The sequence below is a fragment of the Diabrotica undecimpunctata genome, chromosome 3 (genome assembly GCF_040954645.1).
Source record: "Diabrotica undecimpunctata isolate CICGRU chromosome 3, icDiaUnde3, whole genome shotgun sequence".
In the NCBI taxonomy this organism is placed as follows: Eukaryota; Metazoa; Arthropoda; class Insecta; order Coleoptera; family Chrysomelidae; genus Diabrotica; species Diabrotica undecimpunctata.
This window is the reverse complement of record NC_092805.1, coordinates 105,540,895-105,566,968: the sequence shown is the minus strand read 5'-3', so window position 1 is coordinate 105,566,968 and position 26,074 is coordinate 105,540,895. Positions and strand designations below refer to the sequence as shown.

The following is a 26,074-nucleotide window of genomic DNA, read 5'->3' as shown; positions in this document are numbered from 1 at the left end:
ACAAAACGATTTAAAATAACAGCAAAATGATTTAAAATCTAATTTAGAATGACAAATAGTTCAGTTAGAAATAAAAATTAATACCCAAGCTTCTTTATCTAATATTGTTTCAGTAGCTGTCGAATCTGAACAAACCATTTCCATAGTTTTAAAAACCAAAACCAAAATTTTTAAAACCATTCACATTCGATGGCTAAACAGCCTGGGAAACTTATCGTTTTTACTTCGAAGCTGCAGCTAAAGCAAATGACTGAAATAAGAAAAGAATGACAGCTTCTTTGGTGGTGTCGTTTCGAGAACAGGCAACAACCGTTTTTGAAATTTCTTCACAAGGATTTCTTCACCTTTCACTCAGAAGCCGATCTCAGTCAAGGATAGAAAAACCAAATAATGAAGTCAAAAGGTTGGCCGAATCGACATTTAGAAGCCCGTCACAGTGGCGGCCGGTCAGGGGCGGCAAAGTCGGCAGTGCCGACCCACACCTTTATAGATATTATAGGTTTTTTTTAATATTTAATTTAATCACTATTTCAATAATTCATTGTGGCAGGTAATAAGTTGATGTCATTTGTTTCTGTGAAATAAATAAAATATCTGTGAGATAATAAAGACTAAATTTTATTCATGGGTTTTAAAAGATTTCGACCAGACGAAATTTTATTCATGGTCTTTAAAAGAATTCGTCCAATCTGAGCGTTAAGTGCATTCTGTGTAAGACACTTTTCAAATTAATGATCCGACATCGGAGACATCCATCCGCCTGTGAATTCTTAAAAAGAGACGTTTCGGGGTTTCGACAAGCCGATCCCAAGTTTGACGATTTACATGTAAAAATCAACGGAATATTAGTTGATGAGCAACTAAACATTCTTTCCATATAAATATATTTACCAAATTCGGCAAATTTAAATTTGCCGATGTTTCGTTTGGATTGGTGATTGGTCGCGAACTGTACCTTGCGAGCGCGAGATGAAATGTTATTTCGGGATGGATAAGTACTTAAGAACTTAGTTAGTGAAGTGAATTGATATTGATTGCACGAACTAGCTTTTCTTTCTGTGATTTATTTTTATTTTCTAAAGTAATACTGTGATACGTAACGTCTGCCGTAAATAGTTAAAGGTTAAAGGTTTTTTTTTTTTAAATTATATTTTGCAAAATGGGTTTTCATCTATTCCATAGGAAGAGCATCATTTAGGCAAAGGGGCATCCTTTGCCTAAAATGTCCCGGCTTATAAATATTAGTGCGGGGGCTAAGGAAAGTAATAGATAGTAATAGTAATAGATAGTAATATAAAAATATAAATTTTCATTCTAATAGCTGTAAGTATTAAAATATTCATTTTGTTTACATATAATCATTAATTATTCTAATAAATTTACAGTTTTCTCCTGAAGAAGTCACAAAATCGTGACGAAATATTGAGACTGAACAAATAGTGTTTTATTTCCTGACCGATTGCTGATACTATAAATCAATATTTAAAACAGTACGGTCGAAAAAATAATTTGAAATATATATATATATATATATATATATATATTCAATTGAATATATGTATATATATATATATATATATATATATATATATATGTATATATATATATATATATATATCTTTTCGACTCAAACCTCTCTTCGTTATAGTAAAATAATATCAACATCGTGACTGTTTTAATATTTCGGTAATGAAATAAAATTAAAAGAAAATATTAAATAATATTCCATTTCTATGCAGTTTAAAGAAATGTCAGGGTTACTAAAACTTATTATTAATATGTTGAAACAAAGATGTTTGCATTGTAATGATAATTAAATGGAAATAAACATTCTAAAGTAATTGGTTGCAAGTGCGCAGACACCAGAGTCTTGGAATAAATTTCTTCCACAGACGAGTTCTTTCTGGACTCTGCGGTTGCTGTTTAAAATGAGAGTAACATAAACTTACTTGCATTCTAGACACGTCGTGCGGTTCGGCAGCAGGTTGGATTCGATCATTGCCAAAGTCTGGAAAGTAAATATAAATTCAATTACTGTCCCTTCTTTAATTATCTTAGAAGGATTTTGGATAGGAATGTTAATTTTTGTGGCGTAAAATAAACTTTATGTAATAAAACGTTCTGTTACTTTTACTTGTTGAGTGAAGATGACATGCAAAAAAAATTAAACTCAAATATCCTCAAATATTTGGCCATATTTATTTGTTTTGTATACCTAGTATTTCAAGACTTTCTTGTGTAGTAGTCGTTTAATTTTATATTGTGAAAAACATATATATATATATATATATATATATATATATATATATATATATATATATATATATATATATATATATATATATATATGTTTGTTTTGAGGTTTCCGCGGGAGCTATATGTGCTGTCACTATTTTTCCGGGTTTGACTCCGCGTTTACAACGCGGAGTCAAACCCGGAAAAATAGTGACAGCATATATATATATATATATATATATATATATATATATATATGAAGTAACAAGAAGTCCAGAGACCTCTCTCTGATAGTAAATTAGGTGAACCGCAAATTCAAAGCCTCTTACTAGAGACTTTTAACGACGCTAGAAGTATCCTTTTACTTCAACATGCATTTACGATTCACGTATATGAATATATGTATATATATATATATATATATATATATATATATATATATATATATATATATATGAGTAAGAAAAAAGAAGTACTTGTGACTCGTTTGGAAAAAATATATAAATGTTTTGGATGGGTTGGAGTATATATACATATATATATATATATATATATATATATATATATATATATATATACATATATATATATATATATATATATATATATATATATATATATATATATTGTTATGATGTATTGTTTGTGAATGATGAGCAATGAGTGTTTTTAATAATATAGGGTTTTTATCGCGGTTCTCAAAGAATTAGTTTGTAAGTACTGTTTTAAATTATCTTTATTATATCTATTATAAAACACACATATATATCTAACCTAGCCAATGTAAATTTAAAATAAACTATCTTTAAATTGAAATTCTTATGAAACTAATTAAATTCTATAGACAATGTAAAATTTAAACAAACTATCTTCAAAATTGAAATTGTTATGACAATAACTAAATTATATTAACAAAATTTTGTACCTTTCTGTCACTGAATGCCTAAATGAACTGTATTCCACTATATAGATTCTAATCACTACTCAATGTCTTCCTGCTTCGGTTATCCTTGTTTTTGTGAAATTACTTTTTCCAATTATCAGCTTCCACCAATTTAAAAAATATTTCTTCTTAAGCATTTATAAACCACCAAGCAAACCATCAAACAGCATTTATATTTATTCTTCTTTTCAGTATACCAATATCCAATCACCAAATATATTATATAATTTTAATTTTCAATTAATACTTCTTGCATTATCCAATCACCATTTATACATTACATAATTTTTAATCTTCAATAATATTTTCTTTATACTGTTTCTTAATCTTCATTTAACTCACTATATTGAACAATTGGACCTTCTGTCTGACTATAATTGATCTGACTTCTATTTCATGCTAACTCTAATTAACTTTCATACTAAACTGGACCATAGTAACTGTAACTCATAACTGATTGACTAACTGAATGGACATCTTGAATCCAAATCACCGGGTATTTATATCTTTTTTCATGTTCCAGAATCATCTAGCAAGAAATCATGTTCGATTTGTTCCATTAAACACATGTCTGAATTTTCTGGAACAATCCATTTCGCACACAAGGCCATCTCCGGTGATCTAGAGAATTCCTTTCTTTTCTATTGAGAATTTTGTTGACATTTAGGCTTTTCAGATCAGAATATACACTTAAATCAGTAACTTAACATTCTAATTTAATAAACTACACATTTTAAACAACATATTATTATAACCCCACTTTATATTCGCAACCATTCCTTAAAATGTCACTTGGAGAGTATGTATATCTGCTTGCCTAATCACATGGCTTACTTAAATATATTTACAACATTATAATTATAAAAAAATACTTTTTATATGCTAATTTCTTAAAAAAATGCCCTCACATAAATAATTTTTCTTAAATTCTCTAGTATATAACTTATTAAAATAACCAAATACATTTCATATCTAATATTATCTAGTATATAAATTATAAATTATTTTCTTTAAACACCAATCATCTCAATATATATATATATATATATATATATATATATATATATATATATATATATATATATATATATGTACTATTTTGAACATGCAAATGTTTAAAAATACTCTTAATTCTGTAAATTTAATAATTTATAACATCATTATTTTTTAAAAAACTTATACAGAAGTAAACTTGTAAAAAGTGTCGTCCAAAATTTATAGATACATAACGTTTTCGATTTAGCTCAGATCATTCTCAGTGCCTTCTTTTGGTACTTGTAGCTAACACTAAAATTGCAGTGGAGATATCAATATATGGTTTACATATTTAAATTTAAATTATAATGCGACCCTAGGTCGATGACAATGGTTGCACTTAATGTTAATGCTAATGCTAATACTTAAAGAGCAACATGTTTCTTTGCTCGACTTAAACACGTGGTTCTTGTCAGTTAACGACACAGACCAACTGACAAGGTCGTTGACTGTCAACATTAAAAAAAATGTGCGTGTAAAAAATCTCCAAATTAAAATTTGCTGATGACACTACACTTATAGCAGCAAATGAGCAAGAAATGTTTAATCTCCCACGAAGAATTGAGTACGAAAGCAATAAAGTTGGTCTGAAAATCATTAAAGCTAAGAGAAAAATAATGGTGGTCGACAGATTCTACACTATTCAACTGACTAACATGTTACAGGAATACCAGATAGTGGACAGTTTTGTCCATTTCGGGTCTAGTATAACCTAACGATGGTAAATGTCAAGCAGAAGTTCGAAGACGTATTGGTATCTAAGTCGCCTAACTAAAGTTTGGAAAGACAGATTTATCTCTCAAAACATCAAGATAAGACTGGTGAGTGCCTTGTACTCTTAATATTTTTATAGGGGGCAGAGGACGCAAGCGTCAAAAAGTTGATGACTTTGAGATGTGGTGCTGGAGAAGAATGCTGCGCATACCTTGGACAGCTCATAGGTCAAACGTTTCCATTCTTAACCAACTCGAGATAAACAAAAAAGGCTGTCCACAATATATCTGCAACGTATTCTGCAATTTTTCGGTCACGTGGTTCGCAGAGGTGACGATAGTTTGGAGAGATTAATTGTTTATGGAAACGTTCCGGGGGGAAGATCAAGAGGACGATCACCAACTAGATGGTCCGACCAAATTAAGAATTCAGCTGGGAACTCATTCTGCGAAGCTCTCAGAGCAGCTGAAGATAGAGACCAATGGAGAAAAATTGTTAGGAATATTGGAAGAAATCACGATCCTCAGTAAATGGGAAACGACAAAAAAAAGATTGTTTATGTAGTACACATAAAACCAATATATCTACGGCTCTTGCTAATTAATTAATATGTATTTGAATTAAACTTCTATATTGTAAAATTATTAAACTCAAAACTGGAGCTACAATATACAAAAATCCCAATATAATCTCATTATTCTGTAAAAAACTAATACTTAGGTACCTACTCTTAACTAATTTTTAAAACTTTTTAATTTCTAAAAAGCATCCATTTGTATAAAGAACTTTGCCAAGAAAAGGATACCGTAAACTATAATGTAACAGAAAATTGTAGAAGAAAATGTAAGGCAGTCTTCGACTAGGGTAGTTGGTGTTACGGAGAATTAAAACAATAAGTGCAGTTGGCGGTGAGAGTGGGTGCAGTTGTCCACACCTTTAGTTGTGAAGTGACAGCAGATGAAAAAAGAAGACAATGAAGTTAGAAACAGATTTAATTTGAGTTTAAAAATAATTTTGTGTAATGAGATTTTTGTAAGTTTCTTTTAATAACAATAAAGTCTACTAGTGTATCAGTTTTACGCAAGCGAGTTATCAAACAAGCGATTTACCCCAACAGTCGGGACACACAAATCAAAATAAAAAAAAAAATATTCATAATGTGATTTCCGTAATAAAACTTTCACAATGATTTATTTTTTTAAACATACATGATTTTGTATTCATTTTCATATTTTATAACCTTTATTTTACTCTTTTATAGAGATATTGTTGGTCTCGCAACAAATTTTACTATATATTTAACATATTTTTTTATCGATATCTGCTTTGAATTTAATGACTCTCTTTATGTAAGTGGATATAGTGGTATTGACATTTTTTAAAATACTGAAATAGAATAAATAAAATGGAATATAATTTTCTGGACTCTCTATAATATTTTATCATTCAACGTTAAATATTTATAAATACGAGTAATTAGAGGGAATTAAAAATACCAAACTTTAAAATTTATTGAAATATATAAAATGCAGAAAATAAAACTTGCTGTATTTTTTTTAACAGCAAATTGGTCATGTGGCGTTTCACCTAACGGGTTATCGAAATGTAATTCCAAAAATATATTACAACAATAATTTTGCGCATTTATTTACTGATTAAATAATAAAAATCCTTAATGTTACTGCCAACATAGTCTGTTTACAAGAAACGAATTATTTCAAATCTCATCGCAATAAACTTCTAAGGCTTTTGTAGAATACTAGACTACAAGCCCATAGAATACTACTACAATCAATATGTAATAACAACTTTAGAAACTATGCCGAAAATTTTTATCGTTACAGGTAACTACATTCCTAAGGTAAACTTACCACTCAAGGGAGGTGGGGTGTTTTGGCCAAAACATATTTGTATATTGGTATCAGGAGCATTGACAATCAATAATTCTCGGAGTTAATATGTAAAACTCACTGATTTAAATTAAGTAGCATAACATATTATCAACAAAAACTTGTTGACTACAAAGAACAACATAAATATACATTTAATAACACCCCTGGATAAAGATCTATAATCGATTATGTTATAACTAACAGAAATTTACATTTATGTACAATAAAAATCATCCCGAAATACTTAGTACTCAAGAGAGCAATGGCAACACAATCAAAAATCAAAGTCGAAGGACTAAATACGGAATCCACAGAATACTTATACAGAAAAAGAATATCAGAGAAGATCGCTGGGAATAAAATATTAGAAAACAATTAAGTCTAGGAAACTGAGAAAAAATAACATAATTAAAGGAGCAACAGAATTACTTGGAGAGAGAAAAGTAATGAACACTAACATATCAAAAAAGAAAATACCATGGTTTAAAGAGAAACTGAAGATAACGTATACGATATGATATATGATAAGATATGAAACGTATACTTTAGTTAGACAAATACAAAGGGAACACTGGCAGAGTTTCAAAGGGAAAACAGATGGAACACGTCTTCTACAAAAAACAAAAAGAAATATGGAGAATGATCAGAGGACAGAGAAAAGGATGAACGAACTAATAAGAACTAAACACATCCAAAAAGAAAACATGAGTAGACTTTCGATTTCTATTTGATAAAGGTGACAATAATGAACCACCAACACCAGAGGTGACGACAAACGAAGAAATAAATATTGAGGAGGAAGAGGTAAAGTAAGCATTAAGGAAATAAAAAATAAAAAATCACCTGGAGAGGACAGAATACCGAAGGAACTCCTAAAATACGGAGGACCAGATCTGATCAAACAACTATTAAAACTAATCCAAAAAATAATAGAACAAAACAGAATTTCTTAAGAATGGAGATCAAGCATCCTTTTCAATACCTCTTTTCAAAAAGGGAGACAAATCGCACCCGGAAAATTACAGAGGAATTAATTTATTAAACCACACTAAAGTTAACAACCAAAGTGATAACAAATAAACTAAATGTAATAATAACACTAACAGAAGAACAACAAGGTTTTAGGTCGGCAAGATCATGCATCGACGCTATATTTATAATGAGGCAAGTGCAAGAGAAATCATTAGAATACAACAAACCGGCATATCTATGTTTCGTGGACCTTATCTTTTTTGTTCTTTTTTTTTTCAAATTTTTCATTTGTACCATTTATTATAACCGGCTATGAATTAGTTTGTACCAACTACCCGTATTTCTTGCCTTCATAGACTATGAAAAGGCATTTGATAGTAACTGGATGTGGGATATAGAACAAGCTATTAATAATTGTAGAATATATTTGAGATATGGGCAACTAATACATAATATATATATATATATATATATATATATATATATATATATATATATATATATATATATATATATATATATATATATATATGTATATATGAAAACTCAACTATAATAGTCAACTAGACTTAAATAAAAATCCCATCCCCATTAAGAGAGCAGTTAGACAAGGTTAATTTATATCTCCAAAGCTTTTTAAATTCAATAAAAACAAGAAAATTAGAATATCTCGGACATATTACACGTGGAGAGAAATACACCTTGCTCCAACTAATTATGCAGGGAAAGATCCAAGGAAAGAGAAGCATAGGGAGGCGTAGAATGTCATGGCTGCGCAACCTGAGAGAGTGGTATGGATGTACATCAAATGAACTTTTCAGAGCAGCCGTCTCAAAAGTCCGAATAGCTATGATGATTGCCGACCTCCGCCGCGGAGATGGCACTTGAAGAAGAAGAAGAAAGCTTTTTAATCTAGCCCTAGGAGACGTCTTCAAAACTAGAAATTGGTCAACATATGGCATCAACGTTAATGACAACAAGTTAAACCACCTCAGATTCGCTGACGACACCGTGATTATAGCGAGCACATTCGAAGAATTAGAAATTATGATAAAGGAACATACAGCTAACGATACGTCGGCCTTAAACTGAATATGACAAAAACAAAAACAATGAACACAGACGATCCCAGACGTATAACTATAAATGTCAGTGAGATAGAACAAGTCCAGGAATATATCTACCTAGGCCAAATTCTGAAACTTAACAAAGAAAACCAAAAAGTGCGGAAATCACTAGAAGAGCAAGACTGCCATGGGCAGGATTTGGAAACTCGGTTGGATCCTGAAAAACCGCAAAATAACTCAATACTTGAGAAGCAAAGTATTCCATTGCATCCATCCTATCATGACATATGGATGTCAAACCTGTACCCTAACCAAGGCAAATATGAATAAACTAGTCACAAAAGAAAGGACAATGAAAAGAGCAATGTTAGGTATAAGACTATCGGATAAAAAGAAGAACGATTGGGTAAGATCAAAAACATAAGTTGAAGATATCACAACAAAAATTGCCAAACTCAAATGAACTGCTAGATAAAAAGACCAACGTTGGAACGCTACAATACAACATTAAATACCTTACAACGGTAGACGACCAAGAGAAAGACCACAGATGAGATGGGTGGATGACATCAAAAGAATAGCCAAAAAGATATAGCTAAGCATAGTCAAAAGAACAAATTGGTGTTGAATTGAACAAAAGTTTGGTGCTCAGGATAGAGATCTACGAAAGTGGTTAGGAGAGGCCTATGTCCAAAAATGGACAAAAGAAGGCTAAGAAGAATAAATTAGTTTGATAGTTTTTTGTCATATTTTCATCAAGGAATCATTTGGAATTGATGCCGTACATTTTCCAAGGACCTCAACGAATGAAGGTTAAAATCAAAGATTGCGCCCTAGATTTGTCACCCCTTTACCAGCCGATATGTATGGCACTGCAAAAGAAAGTAATCTTAATAACGATCCGAAACTTTGTGTATGAATGTCGTACTGTATCAAATTGCCGAAAATGGGGTCCAAATATTCCGAAAATCAAAGAGTGTGCCTGCTCCTACTACCAATATTTTTGTACGGCATTAGGTCGCAGATTTTTGTATTACAAACCTAAGTTATAAATGCCCTACAAATATGTTTAACCAAAATGACCCCCCTTGGGTGGTAAGTTTACATTACCTGTGTAGTCACCTGTACCGATAAAAATTGACGGCATAGTTTCTAAAGTTGTTATTACATATAGTAGTACTGATTTATATGTGATTCATGTTGGATCAAATGACCCCTTAAAAATGTCACATGGGATTGTAGTCTATACCATTTTTTGAGAACCGACTATTTTAGAGCTAGTGGTGGAACTTCCATATACCTTTCCTTTTCGTTGGAGATTTCATTGGCCACAACATAATGTGTGGTTCTGAAAAAACTTTCGGGAATGTATTGAATATTATATATCGACACTTACATAATGAATAATCATTTCAAAACTCATTTTATTATTACTACCGAAGTATTCTCCTCAATAGATTTAAGCTTATGCCATCCAAGAATACTTCCTACTTTCACATAGAACTAGTCGACTATCTTTATGAACGTAAACATTTCCTTATTCTAATATCTAAAAAAACTAAAAAAACAGTTCGACAGGGAAGGCTTTCTGTTATATACAGAAAGCAAACTAACTCAGCTTCAGTTTTTGGAATATTAAAATAAAAGTGTTGCTGCATTAAACAATTAAATAATCTACACTGATAAAGTATATAGGACAAACTGTAATTTCTTCATCTCGCTAATCAACACCTTAGTGGAATGAAAGATACTCTTTTACCATACAACAAAGTAAGGTTGCATTAAACAAATACCGGAGGGACAGAACTAAAGAAAATCTGATCAACTTAAAAAAACTGAGCGCCAAATCTAGGTACATAATAAAAAAGAGCAAAAAATAGTTCAGGAAAAAATACTTGGAAAAAAATTATGGCACATGACAGGAATGATAACTCTAGCAGGACAACTAGAGCTATACATATATCCTAAAATAACTATAAATGGCACTTGTCTACCTATCTTATGCAGAATAAAGATTTTAGGACTAATATTTGACACCAAACCTACTTGAAAATGCTTTTTACCACGCTTCCAAGATAAGAGAATTGTTGAACAACTTGACCTCTCCTTGATACTATGAGCTCAGTTTTATTTTCGTTAATGCCCAGACCTATCTCTCCTGCCGCGTTGGCAAGTGCAGTGCACATCTCGTGTGCACAGTTCGTATGTGCGACACAGTCGACGTCATCTGCATGTGCTAGTATTTGGGTAAATTGATTAAAAATTGTGTCTCGGTTGTTTAGTTGTACATCTTCTATAACTTTTTCAAGGACAGTATTAAAACGAGGCACGCCAGCGCATTCCCCTGTCTCATTCCTCTATTTGTACTGACTTCTTTAGAGAAGCTATTTTGGATTTTTACTTTACAAGTATTTACACCTATTTACATAAACAATAATAAAAAGTTACCTTTAGGTTAAAAATTTAATTTTTATAACCCATATATGTGCTAAATCTACATTTAAAAATAACGTGTAAGTTTAACCATTATAACTGTGATGTTTTCGATGTCAGTATTTATTATACAATTCTTTAAGGAAACATTTATCACAGAAAAGTGCCACAAAGGAATTTTCGGTCAAAAGGTTAGTCTTATAAAGTACACACACACACAAACGCACACTTTAATGTGAAGCTGTCGAGGTTAAAGCACGCTGTAAGTTGAATGTATGTGACATGTACACGGCAAAATTTGTTTAAAAACGTTGCAGAAGCCCAAAGCTTGTTTAGACCAGTCAATCGGTGCTATAATTTTAAGTGTTAGTTATCTTATAATTACATTTATTTTTAAACATGTAACTACTAACTTTTTTAGACACGTTTAAATTCCCACACCTTATTATTAATTATATTCTGATAAAAACTTATACCAAAGGCGAATTTTATTTATATATTAGGTATTAAAACTTATTCGCATTAAACATATAATTATGTATAGCATCTTACCTACGTTGTTAAATACCTTTGTGAATTCCCGAAAAGTTATTTTATCTTCTGAAATATTATTATGTATTGGTGGTTGTGATGCTGATATTGGACCTCCAAATCAATGACGTGTTGAACTTCATACTTCAACAACAAAGAGAAATGTCCAATGTTTCAGAAAGTTTCGGGGGTTCTTGAAATACAGTTGAGCTGTTCCAGTAAATGCTACTCTCATATCCATGTCGCGTAATCACTGGGTGTATGGCCCAAAATAGATGAACGTTATGCAGCAGACGAGTGGGGCTGAAAGTCTGGTCTACGGTGTCTAAATATTAAAACATTTCGGCTAGATCTATATATTCTGCTCCTTCAAACAGAAAACTCTGGTACTCTAAGCTTGGAGCACAACGAAGTGTAAAGAATTTATAATTTACAAAAAGCTAGCAAGAAGTTGAGGAGCAAGTTATTATCCTATAGTTAAAAATTACCATAACCCAGTTATATTTTTTTGTACGCCTCCAGCGGGGATGTCAGTATCAAAAATAAAGAAGAATTTTATGAAAAGAATTTGTATTGTTTAGAAGAAATTAAAAGCCAAGAAAACTATAAGATGCCTTAACGGAATTATCTGGAATAAAAATGTAACACAATAGAGAAGGAAAAAAATAAGAAGTGAAGAGAAATGAGGAAGCGAATGGGAATAGAAGGCACAATAATGGATGAAGCAACAAAAGGAGCTCTTATGGTACAGGTAAGTAGAGCAAATAACGTACACCGCAGAAATAAGAACTAGCACAACATGAAGAAACATATACAATGAGAATTATAAGAAAAATAACAGAAAAAGCATTGGGGACAAATCAAGAGTAATGAGATTGGATTTGAGATAATGGAGACAAGTATCGGATAGACAGTATATAAGAAAAAAGGACCATAATTAAACTTAATCTGAACGTTTTGATATATCTGTTCTTGTTTTGGTTTTGGAGGACTATAAGAAGTACCATATAATTTTCTTTGGTATTTAATCTGAATTTTTTCAGTTTGTTTTTCCCAATAAGTATTTATTTTGCAATGATTCTTTGAATCAATTGTCTCTCTGATATACTACACATATTTCTTTTGATAGTTCTGATAATTCTACCTATATATTACTGCTAATTTAAATTTAAAAGTTTACTGGTCCCATCGTTTTTTATAATTTTTTATTGGATAAAAGTTTATTTAATAAATGTTATCCACACTGTATAATTTAAAAATTTCACCCTGTATTATTCATAATAGATCATAGATAATATACCTAGTTCGTTGTGATCAAATTGATAAGCTTTTAAAAATATAAAAATATACAGGGTGTTTCATTAAAAATAAAGATTATGGAGGATTCTAGACTTGCATGAATCATCTTGTACATTTAAATTCATGTTTAGAAAGCGCACATTTATATTTAAAAGTTAACCGATCTCTGAGTTTTTCTAGAATTCTTTAAAATAATGACACAAACGTTTTTATTCCATAAGTGGTTTCTACGTTGTGTATTACCACTGAATATAAAACGAAATATGTGAAAGAATATGAGACCTCTACTTGCAAAACAACCAATCTCCACTTTTTGGACAATCTGACCTGAATACACCACTGGATGCGTTGTAAAAAGACGCATCCAGTTATGCATAAATTTCGTAACATACTACCAAACTCCCATTGAAATTAAATGGAGAAAATTGGTTATTGTTTAAAAACAACCATTCTACAAGGTCGTGTAGATTTCAAAACAACCAATATCCATCTGCACCAATCAGGGCGATAGATTGTATCACGTGGTCGGCGATATTTAAGATGGCGGTCATACTAGTGTCAAAGCTGAGAAAAGAAACATTTTTCTCTAAAGTTTTTGCAATTCAGTAATAAATGGAGACAACACCAGAAGTATTAACGCCTACAAAGTGTAGAAAAAGAGTCGCACAGCCAGAGAAATGGGCGAGAAATGTAAGGAAACCGCTGAGGTTAGTATATTTTTAGATCTACAAAGAAGAAAAAATCTCATCTGTCGTTAGTGTAACATGCTTGGCAGTTTTCTTAAAATGCAGGAAACATGTATAATTTTAATTGTTTTTTATATTCAAAAACTGACTTACATATAATTACTAGATATCTAAAATAGAATATGAATTTAATTTATTTTTGGGTATGGGGAAACCAAGGCGCCTAAAATGCCAACATGCAAGCCCGACGGGAGAGCCTACCAGTGCACAAAACTTAATATGGCGGATGTGATGGCATTTTATAAAACTTTTCATAAAAATAAAGAGAAAGTAAAACAAGACACCTTTATACTGCAATTTTTATCCTGTTCCTGTATCCTGAGTTAAATCCTGTTCACAGACGTCGCCCAAAAACTGGAATAATACTGTAATAAGACGACTACATGCAAGTGTTTCATAAAAGGTCGAGATGGCAAGTTATCCATTTGCCAAAAGACTTTCACTAATGCCTTAAGGGTCACAAGAGGCCGACTACGAACTATATTAAATAATTTTAGAGGGGAAAGTAATCTTCCATGCGAGAATAAAACAGGAGACAAACGAACGCATTTCTATAAGGAGAAACTGAGAAGCGTGGTCAAATGTATTAAATGTATAAAATGTGTGGAGTCTCATTACCGTAGGGTCAAAGTGAGCGCAAGTATGCATCAGGTGATCTGAGTATTAATAAACTTTGGAAAATTTATAATGCTCACGCCAAACCAGACACACAGGTAAAAAGGATACTTTAGAATGATTTTTAATAAAAAATTCAACATTTTATTTAAGGCGCCACACACGGACATGTGTTCGACATGCCTTTCACTTACTAAAAAATCTCAAATGAAACGACACTAGCGGTGAAGCAATCCCTCATGGTCCCCAAAAGAATTCACAAACTTAGATCGAAAGCATTTGTTGCATTATTGAAGAAATCTAAGCCTGAATTATTGACTTTATCCTTCGACTTGCAAAAAAAACCTTCCGCTGCATAAAGTCCCGGATCAAGCAGCGTACTACAGTAGACAGATATATGTACATATATAATAACGGATTTATTACGGCTGTCGCCGCTTCTCCGCCCCCAATTTCCATCTTTTTCTGTCATATGCAGTTGCCTCTTCTAAGTCTCTTACCGCCATTGCTTCATCAATATCGTTGCGCCAACTTCTCCGTGGTCGTCCTCTCTTTCTTCTTTCAGGAGGGATCCATTCCAGTACTCTCCTAGGCCATCTGTACTCTGGCATTCTTTTAACATGTCCGAACCAGATTAATTGTTTTCTTTCTATGTCATCATTGATATTTCTCTCCATTTTCATTTCGTTTCTTATTTGTTCGTTTCTAACTCTCTCCAGTTTCGATCTGCCGCAGCTTCGTCTCAGATAATCCATTTCTGTCGTCATAAGTTTGTTTCTATTAGCTTTGGTGACGTCCCATACTTCCGAACCGTAAAGTGTAATACTTTGGACTATACTACCGTAAATGTGTTTTTTGGTTTCTCGTCGAATTGTTTTTTGCCAGAGAAGAGAGTTTAAGGCACGGGTCGCTGCTCTGCCCTTGTTTATTCTTTCCCTGATTTCATCTGCGCTATTTCCCTTCTTGTTGAAAATGACCCCCAAATATTTGCAGAATTGCACGCCTTTGATTTTGTCGTCTTCCAAGACTAGGTCACATATTTCATCTGTTCCCACTGAAAGATATTCACATTTTGTCATATTCATGTTTAGACCTGCCACCTCATATTCTTCTTGCAGTTTTCTTACCGTATAGCTAAGATCGTAGCTGTCTTCGGCAATTACTACCTGGTCATCCGCAAAGAAAAGTGTATATAGCTTGTTTTCTTCCACCGTTATTCCCATGTTTCTACATTTTTTTACCCATTTCACTAAGGATCTGTCCAAATAGATTTTAAATAAGGTGAAAGACTGACAGCAGCCTTGTCTTAGTCCTTTTGTTGTTTGAAAAGGAGAGGTGATTTCTTGTCCCATTTTAATTCTTGCAAAGTTTTGTTCGTAATATTTTTGAGTGGCGTTAATAAGAATTGGGTTTATTTTCAAGTTACCCATTTCTATCCATAGTTGGGAGATCGGTACACTGTCATATGCTTTTTCCAAATCTATTAAAGCTATATGAGTTTCTCTATTTCTCTGCACTCGTTTTTCCATTGCAATTTTTAATGTGAAGATATTATCCATAGTGGAGCGTCCGGCCCTAAATCCCGCTTGTTCTTCGGGTTGTTTGTCTTTAATATCATTTTCTATCAGGTTTCGTAGTACTTTTGAGTATAGTCGGCCTATAGTAGCAATCACTGCGATCCCTCTATAGTTTTTAGGATCCATCTTTGTGCCTTTCTTGTGTATTGGAGAGATATACGATTGTCTCCATTCTTCTGGAACTTCTTCTCCGTTTAAGCATCTTTCGAATAATTTTCGGATCATCTCAAACAGTTTTGATGATCCATACCTAATCAACTCTGGATTTATTCCGCCTGGGCCTGGAGATTTTTTTAATTTCATTCCCTTAACTGCTTCATTCACTTGTTCTATTGATATTTCGATTCTTCCTTCTACTTCCACTTGTTCATTTGTCTGTTTAAACCTTTCTCTTCTCTCTGTTAATAAGTTCTCAATAAGTTCTCAAGATATATGTACATAACTTGATAATTGTAGTGGGACATTCTAAAGCCCCATTAACGAAGGAAAATTGTTTTAGCTATGTATGGTCAGGGAATGAATATGGCAAGGGCTCTAATCAAGTGGATTCGGCAATGTATCACAGGCTATCTAATACTGATTTAAAAGATATCAGTGTCGTAAGATTAATGATCACAGTTCTGCTCTACGGAATGGAAGCATGGACACTGACTGTTGCATCTATGAATCGGCTCGAAGCTTTCGAAATGTGGTGTTATAGGCGCATCTTACGTATATCCTGGGTTGACAGAGTTACTAATGTGGAGGTCCTGCGTAGAATGGGGAAAGAATGTGAAATTCTCATGACCGTCAAAACTAAAAAGTTGGAATATCTAGGACATGTAATGAGAAATCCAGAACGTTACGGCCTTCTCCAGCTGATTCTCCAAGGGAAAGTAAATGGTAAGAGAGGACCGGGAAGAAGACGCATTTCCTGGCTTCAAAATTTACGAAAGTGGTATAACACGACTACCACTGAACTGTTCCGCGCTGCAATAAATAAAGTAAAGATAGCCGTGATGATCGCCAACATCCGGAACGGATAGGCACTTTAAGAAGAAGAAGAAGATTAATGTGTGACGGATGTTGGAGGCCAGAATAAGAACCAAATAATGTTATCCATGGCAAGTCACTGGCTGATACAAGCTCCAAAAAACATAAAATATATTGAAATAGTGTAATCCGTTCGAGGGCATTCATTCTTGCCGTCGGACAGGGTGTTTGGGACGATCGAGAAAAAACTTAAAAAAATGCAAGTTATTCAGACACCTGAGGACTATTTTAACATAATATCTAAAAGTACAACTTTGCAGCGCCCCAATATGGATTTCAAGTTCTACGATTGGAAAACCCAAGCGTTGTCTACATTCAAAGCACTGCAGGGTTGGCACTTTCAGATATCGAAAATAAAAAGAACTTTTGGCAAGATCAAGAAAACAAAATAATGTATTGGTTAAAGGGGACGAAAGCTAGAACTCAAGCATCGGTTTGTTTAGAAGTATATTAAAAAAGAAAGATCGACTATTAACATCAATCCAAATGAAATAGCAGTCAGGAATATGGCTTATTCCAAAAAGTCCTACATTACGAAAATGTTTCAAGCGTCCCTGAAGAAGACGACGTTTATTGCGAACCACTCGATAATGACAACGACGAAGAAGTCTTAGAGTATATAATTTTAGTATTAATAATTATTTTAATGTATTAAGTACTGTTATTAAACATTTGTGTTTTTACTACAAAATAACCAATCTCCTGGTCTGTTCATTTCAAAATAGCAAGTATCTACTTGTTAGTTGCAAAATAGAAAATTTCCAAATATTTTTCTTTAATTATAAGAGTATTTTAATAACAACCAAGAAACTAGCGACAAAAAACTAATTTACGTAAATTAGTACGTAAAAAATTACGATTTACGGCAATTTTGCCAGGGTGGGGATTGGTTGTTTTGCAAAAATAGGTCTCATATATTAAAGATATTTGATAGCTTTAAGTCATAGGGTTATAATAATAAATGAAAAATACGTATCGATATACTGTCAAATCAGCCCTATTTTTTTTGTAAACAAAAGCCAAAGTCCGAAAATGTACTTTTTTACCTCTAGCATTTTTTTTTATATTAGGGGCAATTTTAATATTAAGAAATTGTTAGTGTTATGAAGAAATAGGTAATTTGAATTTCTACAAGTCCAAATCCATCAATAGTTTGCCAAGATAATTGTAAAAACCTGTTTATTTCGCTATTGAATCAATGTTAATAACTTTTAACGTTATACCATGATGATAAAGCAAAATTTCAAACAAATCGCTTTGTAAGTTAACAAGTTTTCGTTAATTGTTGTTAAATATTATCAAAAAAGCAACAATAAGTGGTAAGCTTCTACAGTTATTTAATAAAGAACAATAGATTGCTGAATATAAAACCATAAAGAAATGTAAAAAAAATATTTATGCAAAAAGTATCTTTAAATGAGCCATAAAAAAGTGATTTTTTTTGCTTAACAAAATGCAAATAGAATAACTTTGTCTTTCTTTTTAAAAAATAGGGCTCCCCTATGGTTCAAAGCTGTCAGATATCTGATAAATCTTCGCGAAAATCGATCATTTTTTAATTTCTAGTCTGGATTATATATCACAACGATTACTAGTGGTGTGTATTATCCCTAATATGATTAATTGCAAAACCCTTAATTCTACTTAAAACAAAGCATATATGTCCGAGTCCTTGGAAGAGGACCCAACATATTATTAATAAACAAAAACAAGTTTAGCGTTGACTGGTCTAAGCAACATAAAAGTAAGAACACAAAACAAAAGGCATACGCTAATGTTAGTATAAAAACGTGTATTTCGCAATTTTATTTAGGAGACTAACCTGAAGATACGACGTCGACTGTAAACAAAAATATTTGATGAAAATTTTCATTAAGGTGGAGATGGCAAGGAAAAAGCCATTAAAACAAATATTTTCTTATAATTTTCGTAATTTGTGAGCTCATTCTTGTGCCTTAACCGAAGGTAAATAAGGGTAATTTATTCATTAAACTACGTTATATGATTTTCGTCTATGTAGAGCCGTGTGTACGATCTGTTTTGGTTTATTTATATATTAGATAAACAAAATATTTATTATAGCTAAGTTTTTATTATTTATTTAAAGCGGGACAATAAAAACTATATTTTACTTAAATAATTTTTTTTTATTTCATTAGACTTTTTTAAATATGCAAATTAAAAAAGGGAAAAATTTGAGCATATTGATTAATCTAGTATTCACACGATTAAATATCATTAAGCCGTGACTCTGAAGATGCTGCAGTTGCGGCTGCTGCAATTATCATTGCAGTTGCAGAAAGTCAACAACAACGCTGTCGTCGTCGCCCAAGGCGATTTTGGGTAAGGCTCAGCCTTGTACGAGGCAGGAAAAGTATAGTACAAAAGAGTTTATTATCCTGAGTATTTCTTGGTTTGTTCTTATCAGCCAAGAACATCATACTTTTGTATGCAAACCATTTGCTAATGTACTTTTCGTCTGCCCCCATCCCAGTGGTACACTTTTCCTTCTTTCTTTCCCTGGAAAACTGGCTTTGCAAATTTTTAATTTTTTTTTTCAACATCAGATTTTTTAATTGCAAAAGAAACCGCAGTTTCCATAAGACCATCATGTCTTTTATTCCGATTTTTGTATAGGGAGTTAGTTTGATCCCACAAATAATCACGTTCTCTATACATTTCTATAAATGAAATGGTTTGTTCATCATTAAACTCCATTTATAAATACGTGTTTATAAAAATGTTTTAAAAATAAAATTATTTTAAATAGAATAATTTTGATAAACACAAATAAACAGCTAAATGGAATAATTTTGATATAAACACAAATAAACAGCCTAAATATTTACTGAAAAAGTTGACCGACACGTTTCAACACGTCCACACATGTCGCTCGACTTCCTTTGATCCGTACCGACTTGATTCGGATTGCGTTCGATTCGACCCGACATGGTTCAACAAAACCGGGGGACATGTCCATACTTGTTCGACAGTGTCGGTTGACCGAGTCGAACGACACCATTCGACATAGTGTGTCGTGTGTAAACTTCATATTACAATTATAGTACAATAAACGACTAAAGTGCTGTTTAAAGTTTTCTCTACGCTAATGACCCTGCGTGGTTGATGCGTTAATAAAAAAAAAAGTTTTGTGATAAAAATATATGTATATTATATCGGCCAGGGCTGTTTCGTGGCCGATCAAAGTCCACGGAGTTTCAGAGTGCATTCTTATGTATTTTGACCAGCTGAATTCGAATTTCAAACTTGCTTTTTCGTCGAAAGTGACAAGAATTTGTTATAAACAATTTATTTGTTTAGATTATTATAATTCGTAAACTAACAAATATAAATAATTTTTGCAAAATCCAGTTTGTTTCCTTAATAAAAATCTACTAAAGGATGTTTGATAAACATTGATATAATACTTTAAACCGGAGATATTGTAAAATTAGTGCAAAAATATTACATTTAGACGATTTTTCAGCTGTAACTCGATTGAGTTTTGACTAAAATAACTTTATGTTATCTCAAATTAAAGGAAAACCTACCAGCTTGAAAACTAAAAATTAATATTATAATTAAAATAATATCTATAATAACGGTATAACAGTTATAAACCACTATTTTTTTATTGAAAAAGGTATATAATCTATTTATACGAATTTTTATCTACTAAAACTTTAAATTATAGTAAAGTAAGTTACATACTCGTACTAACTGTACCATACGAAGAATTTTACGTACTACACTCGAACTTATTAGAATACCGGTTATACTCCAGTCGTCAGAGATGAAAATGCCACTGAACCTCTAAATATCATACGAACAAGTTGAATTTTGCCGAGAATAATAATTTTGAGACCTCAAAAAAGATGCAAAAAAGTTTACCATCTTTACCCCTGGGCTTCGCGCTAAAACCACCTCGTAGGGGGGTAAAAACGCAAAACAATCAATGTACCAATATTCTGTACGCCGTAGAAAAAAATGTTTTAAATAAAAAATGAACCTGAGATAATTTCAAACAAAAATGTTTATCAGCAGCACTTTTAGTGTAAAATGAACCGTTCTCTCACAAACAACACTTAAAGCGACCGTCGATTTTGAACGTGTGACGCGTGTGAAATCAATGTTCAATAAAATTTGTATCAGCTCGACGGTAACAATTCGATATCTTTCTATTTAAGTGTCCTATCGACAAAAATCAAGATGCGTTTTAAAGGTAAAGAGTTCAGCTTTCGTAAACAATTTTTGTGTTTTGTCGCAAAAAACTCATATTTTATAAAGGTGTTAAATTAATAAACGTGGCGCGATTTTTGCTATTTTTTATGATTCTCATGAGATCAATACAATCCATACCTTTATTGACTGGCCACTATAAAGTTTCCATTTTTAGAGCCTAACCTTTAAAACTTACAGCATGAAATTTTAGTTTTGGGTTTTGACAACAAATGTGAGGCATTTAAAATATGCTTAAAAAACGCTGAATTTAAACTTTTACATAACAAATGATCTAAAATGTTTAAAACTTTTTTTTTCAGTTACACTAGTACGTTTTTCAAAAGAACCATACTTCTGCTATAAACTACACCCAAACCGTCTTTTTGAAGGCATTTCCCGTGACGTGCGATCGTTTTTAATGTAAAACATTAAATTCTGCGTTTTTATTTATATCTCAAATGCCTCATATTCGTTGCCACAACTTAAAATTGAAATTTCGTGTTATAAGTTTTGAAGATTAATTTACGGAAATTTTACTACAAATGGTCAATGGAAGTGATCAATTTTATTGTTCTCACGAGAATTGTAAAAAATGGCAAAAGTCTCGCCACGTTTATTTATTTAACACCTTTATAAAAACTGAGTTTATTCTCAGCAAAATACGGAAACTGCATGGAAAAGCTGCACTCTTTACCTTTAAAATGCATCCTGATTTGACGATAGGCCACTTGCACCAAAAGATATCGAATTTTTACCATCGAGCGCGTAACTGACATTTAAATATCCCGGTTTAAGGAATAGAAATTTGTTTACTCGTTATTAATTTTATTTGTTTATAAAGGGCGATTCATTTAGAGGTACTTTTTTGCTCGGGATTTGATTGGAGATCGTGCATGAATACTGTCAAACTGACATTTCGCTTTTGTTCAGTATTGTTTGACATTTCATGATGAAAGACTTAGCCCGACACAGCGTCTAGAAATTATTAAGTTGTATTTTGAAAATCGGAGTTCTGTGAGGAATGTATTTCGTGCGCTTAGAGCAATTTATGGTCCACATAATCGGCCTATCGAACGTACAATTCGCTTTACGATTAGTAAGTTTCAAACCCAGTTTTCATTATTGAATAACACGCGACCAAATAGACCACATTCCGCCCGTACTGAAGAAAATATAGCGGCGGTAACGGACCGTGTACTCGAAAATAGTGAGGAATCCGTTCTCAACAACTTGGCGTATTTTACGTAAGGATCTTGGTTTAAAAGCATACAAAATTCAATTAGTGCAAGAGTGAAGCCGACCGACCTTCCGAGTCGTCACCGTTTCAGTCGATGGGTTCTTGATAAGCTTTTAGAAGATCCACTGTTTTCGAGAAAAAATTTGTTTTCAGATGAGGCCCATTTTTGGCTTAATGGGTAGGTTAATAAACAAAATGTCCGTATTTGGGGTGAAGAACAACCCAAAGAGGTTTAAGAGTAGCCATTACATCCTGAAAAATCAACTGTTTGGTGTGGGTTATGGGCTGGTGGAATCGTTGGTCCTTCTTCTTCAGGTACCATCTCCGCTACGGAGGTTGGCAATCATCATAGCTATTTTAATTTTGAGGCAGTAGCTCTAACAACTATGGATCGTTAATCCATATTTCTTTAAAACAGAGGCCGGCCAGAATGTTACTGTGAATGGAGACCGTTATCGTGCCATGATAACGGACTATTTGGTACCTGAAATTGAAGCTCGTGGTCTCGGCGACATTTGGTTCCAACAAGATGGCGCCACTTGCCATACAACCCAACATGTGAAAGCATGGGTTTACTGAGAGAAAGATTCAGTGAACAAATTATTTCACGCTTTGGACCAATGAATTGGCCGCCTAGATCCTGTGACATCTAACCTCTAGACTCTTTTTTTGGGGCTACCTAAAGTCCGAAGTCTACATGAATAAACCAGATACGATTGAGGCATTGGAGGCCAATATTACTCGAGTCATTGGTAAAATACTAATCGAAATGCTGGAACGGGTCATCGAGAATTGGAACTTCAGAATGAACTAACTTAATCGCAGTCATGGCCAACATTTTAAAGAAATTATCTTTAAGAAGTGATTGTAAAAAATGGTTCTTTTGTATGATAATAAATATTTTCAAATAAAATTTATTTTTTTCATTGTTTTTTCTTGTTGAAAAAAGTACCTCTAAATGAATTACCCTTTAGAAATACGTTACAATAAAATAATACCGCCTAATAGAATATTTTTCAGATAAACAAATAACTTTTTATGTACAATTTCCTAAAAATTGTAGGTAGGTATAGAATGTGAAATAGCATCAAATAAAACTGCCAACAATATCGAAAAAAATGTCATTGCAAAATATATTATCGATGTGTGTAGTGAAACTAAAAAGATCTGTTACAAAGAGAATCAAACAGCCATTTTAATTAAAAATAAATTAATAGAAAACAACATAGTATTGTTTAACAAAACAAAAAAAAAACAAAATTTGTTTAATTTACTAATGTTTGTATTTTGAGAACGATTTCCGAAGTGGAAATTGAAACGTCAATAAACGTACTTTAACCTTTTATTGTGGCTTATTCCCATTTAAATAGTAACAGTGTATACAGAAGCAGACGATAGATCAATTAGAATATAATAAATCAATGGAATTGTTTAAATAATCAAAAAATTTAAACAAAAAAGTAAGATCCGACGAAAAGGTATCATAAACAAATTAAACTGGCGTTAAGAAAATTCAAAATTCTATTATATTATTATATTCAATAGAATAGAAATACCTCAATATCATGAACCCACAGCTTCCTAAAGTATATCTATTAAACTACACAAACCTGATCACCCAATAAGACTTGTAGTTTCTATTTATACAGCTTCGTTATATAAACTTAAAAAAAACGTAAAAAATCTTTTTCCTAGCATTCCTCCTACAGAAACTTTTGTTCTAGTAAAAAACCTTTTAGACCATAATATTAGAAATCCAATCATTACATCTGAAATTTTACATCTTCCTGAAATTTGTATAAACCAGGACTACTTTGAATATAATATTCAAATATATACGAATAACAGTATATGACTTATAATGGGTAATCCTTTAAGCCCATTGCTATCAGATATTTTTATGGATCATCTAGAAACAAAGATTTCAAAACATCCCATATTCAAACAGTTTTTATACTGGTGGAGATACGTAGACGATGTACTGGTGTGTTTTACAGGAACTAACAGGCAACTTGACCAATTTTTATCGTATATTAATTCACTCTATAGTCGTATTGAATGAAAATACAAATGAAAATACAATAGAACAGAACAAAATCAATCCATAAATTTTCTAGGTTCTATATATATATATATATATATATATATATATATATATATATATATATATATATATATATATATATATATCTATATATATATATATATATATATATATATATATCGGTTTTAGAACCCCTTCTTTCCAAGTCTTTTTAGGTCTTCCTCGTTTTTTACGGTTTTATGGTACCCACTGCATAATCTTTTTGGACAATCTTGTGTCTTCCATTCTTTGAACATGACCATACCAAATTAACTGTTTTCTCTCAATATCCGTTGTTAAGTAACCGTCTACTCCAATTCGTCGTCTTATTTCCTCATTTCGAACTTTTTCCCTGCGGATTATACCTAACACATCCTTTTCTTCTAAACTTCTATCTTCTAAACACATCCATTTCTACAGCTTCTAATTTTTTTCTGTTGTTCTCGGTTATTCGTTAAGTTTCTGCTCCGTAAAGTAGGCTGCTTTTAATTAGTGTTTCATATCTATTGTATTTTCGCTTTATTCCTATTTCGGAGCTCCAAAGTATTCCATTTAGGCAGCCAATTGTTCTTCTAGCTTGTGTTACCCTTTTCTTTATTGCCTTATCGTCTTTTACCGTTCTATCGAAGATTACTCCCAGGGACGTGTATTCACTACAGGATGTAATTTCTTTATTATTCTCCAGTTCGATATTGGATAACTAAACTCATCGGTAGGTATTTAGTTTTTTCCACATTAATTTCCAAACCCCACTGTTCATACTCCTCCTTTAGTTTCCTTGCCATATACTCTAGATCGTCTTTATCATTAGTTATGACGACGTGGTCATCAGCAAATTGTAAGGTATGTAAACAAACCTCTTCGAGGTCTATACCGATTTAGTGCTTTTGCAACATATATCTTGAACAACGTTGGCGAAATACAGCATCCTTGGCGCAAACCCTTGTTAATGATGAACTTTTTAGATGGTCTGTTGCCAATTTTTACTTGTGATGTAGAATTTTCATATAGATTTTTTAAAGCTTTAATTAGAGTGTAGCTAATGTTAGTTTCTTGTAGTGATTTCCACAATTTAGTCACAGAAACGCTGTCGTACAACAAACGGCTTCAAAAAAAAACTCATATCTACTCTTTCTTCGATAGTAGTTTTAGATATATAGCAAATTTATGCTAATTTGCTTTTAGTATCTACTCACATTCTTTCTATTTTGTCTTGATTATTATATTATGTTCTTTAGTCATCGCTTGCTAGTAGTATTTTTTATGCAGAGTAGTTTTTGCATACACTAAGCATTTAATTTTTTTGTTTTTAAAAATCTTTTAACCTTAATTTTTAATTACTCTTTCGTTTTGTTTTCGTTGTTAAATTTTTGTAATATTTTATAATACCTATCCTACTCGTTGCTATTTAAAATAACAAAAAAATATATTTAATTAACTAG

The 26,074-nt window shown here is 32.0% G+C and overlaps 1 protein-coding gene across 2 annotated transcripts in view; it reads right to left on the bottom strand.

Annotated features, from left to right (window-relative positions):
- The window catches only part of LOC140437146 (adenylate cyclase type 2-like), a 559,227-nt gene that overhangs the window by 150,449 nt on the left and 382,704 nt on the right, over nt 1-26,074 (bottom strand). Inside the window, exons 10-11 of one of the 2 annotated variants that reach the window (XM_072526486.1) lie at nt 18,914-18,931; nt 1,950-2,008 (exon numbers count right to left, since the gene is read on the bottom strand). In XM_072526486.1, coding sequence (XP_072382587.1) covers nt 1,950-2,008; nt 18,914-18,931 — 77 coding nt within the window. The remainder of the gene's footprint in view (nt 1-1,949; nt 2,009-18,913; nt 18,932-26,074) is intronic. The other variant, XM_072526487.1, reaches the window with a different exon arrangement.